The sequence below is a fragment of the Nanorana parkeri genome, unplaced genomic scaffold (genome assembly GCF_000935625.1).
Source record: "Nanorana parkeri isolate BGI_ZX_2015 unplaced genomic scaffold, ASM93562v1 scaffold4793, whole genome shotgun sequence".
NCBI classification, from domain to species: domain Eukaryota; kingdom Metazoa; phylum Chordata; class Amphibia; order Anura; family Dicroglossidae; genus Nanorana; species Nanorana parkeri.
Window position 1 is genome coordinate 1635 of NW_017311055.1, and position 6127 is coordinate 7761.

At 50.4% G+C, this 6127-nt stretch overlaps 1 protein-coding gene across 1 annotated transcript in view; it reads right to left on the bottom strand.

Annotated features, from left to right (window-relative positions):
- LOC108804019 (cysteine protease ATG4D-like) overlaps positions 1–6127 on the bottom strand; it is a gene marked incomplete at both ends in the record, with an annotated part of 9705 nt that overhangs the window by 1587 nt on the left and 1991 nt on the right. The window contains 3 exons of the mRNA XM_018575789.1: positions 568–632; positions 3882–4206; positions 5765–5938. Of these exons, the coding sequence (XP_018431291.1) occupies positions 568–632; positions 3882–4206; positions 5765–5938 (564 nt within the window). The remainder of the gene's footprint in view (positions 1–567; positions 633–3881; positions 4207–5764; positions 5939–6127) is intronic.

Below are 6127 nucleotides of genomic sequence, written 5' to 3' on the forward strand. Positions count from 1 at the left end.
AAAGATAAAAGGAGAACTATGAGGTCAGGGCTTTCCCCCATAGTTCTCCTTAGGGTAACGGGAGGACACAAACTAGCGTACGCCCCTCACCCTAAGCTCAGTATATAGGGAGCTACAGCTCGCGGTTTACTGAGACGCCGCAGCCTGAGCGGATCCCGACATCGATGTCGAGATCCGCCCAGCTGCGTGAGTGACAGCTGGCTCTGCCTATCTAGAGGCAGAGCCAGCTGGCCCCGCCCCGTCCCCCGTCCGATCCACCAGTCAGCGCTGGCTGATCGGAGCGGGGAATCCAGCCCCTCCCCCTGTCACGGCAGAGAGCCGTGACAGGATCGAGAGGTGAGCGAGCGCCGGTATGTGTTCGCTCACCTCCCGATCTACTGAGCCGACCTGTGACGGTCTCATTGTCACAGGTCGGCTAGAACTATGAGGGGAGTGCAAAGCACCCCCCTCCCCCTCATAGTTCTCCTTTAAAAGGAAATAAACACGCACCATGTTGTAGATGTAAGTTGGTTCAGAAGCAGAAGTGTGATTACTGAACACACAACACATGCACACAGCACATCGTACCTGTACAGTCCTGGGACACGTAGACAGACAGCTCAGGGACCTGGCATGCGTTCTCCAGTGCTTTCCTGATGGACGGAGATACGGAGTCACACAAATGATGAGAACAAGGCATTCGTCGGAACCAAATGACATGCTGCCTGGAACTGTGAGATCGTGGGCAACTAAAATCTAGGTCAGCTCTTCTCAAAGGGTGGAAACCTAAGGGATTGCTAGAGGTAACCCAACTAACCACAATTTCCCCACTGACCACCAACGTACGGGAGCCCTTCTCTTACTGACCACCAATGTACGGGAGCCCTTCTCTTACTGACCACCAATGTACGGGAGCCCTTCTCTAATGACCACCAATGTACGGGAGCCCTTCTCTTACTGACCACCAATGTACGGGAGCCCTTCTCTAATGACCACCAATGTACGGGAGCCCTTCTCTAATGACCACCAATGTACGGGAGCCCTTCTCTAATGACCACCAATGTACGGGAGCCCTTCTCTAATGACCACCAATGTACGGGAGCCCTTCTCTAATGACCACCAATGTACGGGAGCCCTTCTCTAATGACCACCAATGTACGGGAGCCCTTCTCTAATGACCACCAATGTACGGGAGCCCTTCTCTAATGACCACCAATGTACGGGAGCCCTTCTCTAATGACCACCAATGTACGGGAGCCCTTCTCTAATGACCACCAATGTACGGGAGCCCTTCTCTAATGACCACCAATGTACGGGAGCCCTTCTCTAATGACCACCAATGTACGGGAGCCCTTCTCTAATGACCACCAATGTACGGGAGCCCTTCTCTAATGACCACCAATGTACGGGAGCCCTTCTCTAATGACCACCAATGTACGGGAGCCCTTCTCTAATGACCACCAATGTATGGGAGCCCTTCTCTAATGACCACCAATGTACGGGAGCCCTTCTCTAATGACCACCAACGTATGGAAGCCCTTCTCTTACTGACCAATGTGGGTAAGCGGGTGCGGGTTTCTTTGCTGGCTCATCAATTAGACTGAGGCAGGCAAAGAGTGAGCGGTCAATGCTAGGCTTTCTTATAAACATCCATCATACAACATGAGGGCAGCACCTTGTATTTAATGTTTATTTATAAAATACAAATTGTATCAAAGTGATAAAACAAATAAATAAATATAAATGTGACCAAAAACTGTTAGAGGATGCATGAGGACAAAGTACCTTCAAATCTCACCTCAAAATGTGAGCCACAATGCTGGGGCCATACCAATCACCGGCCTTCTTGCCGAAACTCTCCCCTAATTTCACCATGTGGTGCAGACCAAAGGGGGCATCGGGGCGGTCCGACAGCCATTGCAGGATGTCCCTGTGGATCTGCTCCTGGTGAGAGATCTGTGAAAGACATCGGTGTGGGGGGGATTCCCAGGGGGAGCAAATCCGGCCCGGCTGACAGGAAGCCGATTGTGCCGAGGGGAACAGACTCGCGTTGGACGGAGAGGAAGATCGGATGGGATCCATTTCTACCAAGTGTGTGATTAAGGCTTCCGGCCAGAACCAATCTGAGGAAGAAACAAGAAGAGGAACTGTCACATCTGCAGACCGTCCCAAATCCATCCAACCCTAACCTGCTATCCAATAATACATCTATTCCTTTACTAAACTTCCTGTTTGTGTGACTACAGCTAAGATGTGCAGGTAATTCAGAAGATGTTGGGTGTGTTGGCCAGAATTTCAACTAAAGACTATACCTGAGGGCAATAGAGGCGTGGGTGAGAAGGTAAGGTGCTTCCAGGGAGGCTTCAGGGATGTGAATCTGAAACTGGACTGACTGGTCTGAAGTATCATCAACCGCTAAACAATTTTCAACAAGCGCCGAAGGCAAAATGAAGAAGAAGATGGCGTCCCCAAACATCTTTGACCTTGCTGGGAAAGCTGGGCACGGAACGGAGCTGCTGGAAGAAAACATGTCCTTCACAAAGCTCATGAGATATTTGTCCATCAGGTCTTCAAAGGAACTCAGGCAGTGGAATGATCATAGTCTTGTTGAGAATTGTAAACTTCTTTGTCAGCTTTGGGAGAAGGAAACCATTTCTGAATGATCTTTGTAGAACGGACAGAAGATATCCAGTCACTTAAGGTAAGATGCAATCCTCCTTGTTCAAAATCTGGACACACATACCAAGGGTCAAAAAAGACCTCAGGGGTTTGCTTTTAGAATGCAGAAGTCAGTGGCAGAGGTTTTTGCTTTGGTGAAAACGTCCACCACATGGGACGTTTCCAGGGCTTCTAGAATGAGACCCTTGAGGCGGTCTTTCTGCTGAGATTCTTATTAGATGCAGGAGGGTTGTCCTCCCCATTGATCCCTGGGACGGGTGCTGATCTTCCTTCATCTCTGCCATGTTCCTGCCTGTTACGGTGAGGTCTGCCATTCCTCTGCCAGACCAAAGCCGCTGTTTCTTCTTGTACGCTCCACAGCTGGGTCCAGAGTCCTGCTGCCTGGTTTGGTTTGCTCTTTCCCCCTGTACATTCCTGCGGTGGGTCCATAGTTCTGCTGTGTGACAGTCTCATTGCCACACGTCGGCTGGAACTCTGAGGCCTCATAGTTCTCCTTTAAACATTAAGCCCCCGTTCCCACTGCGCGCGATATGCAAATTGCGCGTTTGTCGCGCGATTTGCATATTGCGCGAGATTTGCCGCGCGATATCGCGTTCAAGCTTGCATTGAGCAAGCTGGAATCGCGGCTAAATCCGCTCCAAAAAGGGTCCTGCTGTCGCGACACACGACCCGCGACAGCAGGACCCTTTGCCCCATTGAAATGCATTGGAGGGCGATATCGCACGGTAATTTGCCGCGATATCACGGGAATTACAGCGCGATAAATCGCTCAATGTGAACGGGGCTTTATACATTTTTGTCTGTACATCAAACAACAGGGAAGGACAACGCCGGAGAAAAGAGGGTCAGAGGGACTTGGTTCCAAAAACAGGTCCAGTCCCTCTAAATAAGGGACATTCCGGAGCTATGCAATCAGTGGGATAGACAAATATTGGGGGAGTGGAGGCGGGACAGATCTCCGGGTAGGGGCGGGGCTGACCTCTGGGTAGGGGCGGGGCTGACCTCTGACTGGCTCATCAATTAGACTGAGGCAGGCAAAGAGTGAGCGGTCAATGCTAGGCTTTCTTATAAACATCCATCATACAACATGAGGGCAGCACCTTGTATTTAATGTTTATTTATAAAATACAAATTGTATCAAAGTGATAAAACAAATAAATAAATATAAATGTGACCAAAAACTGTTAGAGGATGCATGAGGACAAAGTACCTTCAAATCTCACCTCAAAATGTGAGCCACAATGCTGGGGCCATACCAATCACCGGCCTTCTTGCCGAAACTCTCCCCTAATTTCACCATGTGGTGCAGACCAAAGGGGGCATCGGGGCGGTCCGACAGCCATTGCAGGATGTCCCTGTGGATCTGCTCCTGGTGAGAGATCTGTGAAAGACATCGGTGTGGGGGGGATTCCCAGGGGGAGCAAATCCGGCCCGGCTGACAGGAAGCCGATTGTGCCGAGGGGAACAGACTCGCGTTGGACGGAGAGGAAGATCGGATGGGATCCATTTCTACCAAGTGTGTGATTAAGGCTTCCGGCCAGAACCAATCTGAGGAAGAAACAAGAAGAGGAACTGTCACATCTGCAGACCGTCCCAAATCCATCCAACCCTAACCTGCTATCCAATAATACATCTATTCCTTTACTAAACTTCCTGTTTGTGTGACTACAGCTAAGATGTGCAGGTAATTCAGAAGATGTTGGGTGTGTTGGCCAGAATTTCAACTAAAGACTATACCTGAGGGCAATAGAGGCGTGGGTGAGAAGGTAAGGTGCTTCCAGGGAGGCTTCAGGGATGTGAATCTGAAACTGGACTGACTGGTCTGAAGTATCATCAACCGCTAAACAATTTTCAACAAGCGCCGAAGGCAAAATGAAGAAGAAGATGGCGTCCCCAAACATCTTTGACCTTGCTGGGAAAGCTGGGCACGGAACGGAGCTGCTGGAAGAAAACATGTCCTTCACAAAGCTCATGAGATATTTGTCCATCAGGTCTTCAAAGGAACTCAGGCAGTGGAATGATCATAGTCTTGTTGAGAATTGTAAACTTCTTTGTCAGCTTTGGGAGAAGGAAACCATTTCTGAATGATCTTTGTAGAACGGACAGAAGATATCCAGTCACTTAAGGTAAGATGCAATCCTCCTTGTTCAAAATCTGGACACACATACCAAGGGTCAAAAAAGACCTCAGGGGTTTGCTTTTAGAATGCAGAAGTCAGTGGCAGAGGTTTTTGCTTTGGTGAAAACGTCCACCACATGGGACGTTTCCAGGGCTTCTAGAATGAGACCCTTGAGGCGGTCTTTCTGCTGAGATTCTTATTAGATGCAGGAGGGTTGTCCTCCCCATTGATCCCTGGGACGGGTGCTGATCTTCCTTCATCTCTGCCATGTTCCTGCCTGTTACGGTGAGGTCTGCCATTCCTCTGCCAGACCAAAGCCGCTGTTTCTTCTTGTACGCTCCACAGCTGGGTCCAGAGTCCTGCTGCCTGGTTTGGTTTGCTCTTTCCCCCTGTACATTCCTGCGGTGGGTCCATAGTTCTGCTGTGTGACAGTCTCATTGCCACACGTCGGCTGGAACTCTGAGGCCTCATAGTTCTCCTTTAAACATTAAGCCCCCGTTCCCACTGCGCGCGATATGCAAATTGCGCGTTTGTCGCGCGATTTGCATATTGCGCGAGATTTGCCGCGCGATATCGCGTTCAAGCTTGCATTGAGCAAGCTTGAATCGCGGCTAAATCCGCTCCAAAAAGGGTCCTGCTGTCGCGACACACGACCCGCGACAGCAGGACCCTTTGCCCCATTGAAATGCATTGGAGGGCGATATCGCACGGTAATTTGCCGCGATATCACGGGAATTACAGCGCGATAAATCGCTCAATGTGAACGGGGCTTTATACATTTTTGTCTGTACATCAAACAACAGGGAAGGACAACGCCGGAGAAAAGAGGGTCAGAGGGACTTGGTTCCAAAAACAGGTCCAGTCCCTCTAAATAAGGGACATTCCGGAGCTATGCAATCAGTGGGATAGACAAATATTGGGGGAGTGGAGGCGGGACAGATCTCCGGGTAGGGGCGGGGCTGACCTCTGGGTAGGGGCGGGGCTGACCTCTGTTTAGAAGATGCACCAGGAGAGCCTGAGCCAGTAACATCTGGGCGCTTCTGATCATACAGCCCCAACCACAATCTGTGGTGAGCTGCGTGCCTTCCAGTGCGGGGAAGTCTCGTCTGTACGTCATCCAAATCCGAGACACGAAGTCCCTCTGGAATTTCTCAATGTCATCTGTGAAGACATAGGAAGGAAAGGTCACGGTGCGCTCAGCTGGAAGAACGGTGGCGTGTGCCATCACCATGGATGACAGAACCCACAGACGTGAGATAATGGTCGGGGGATGATCCCGACATAAACATTTCTCCTCCTTCCCCAATAGTGTCCTCAGCACCCCCCCCCCGCCCCCAACCTTCTCTCGCA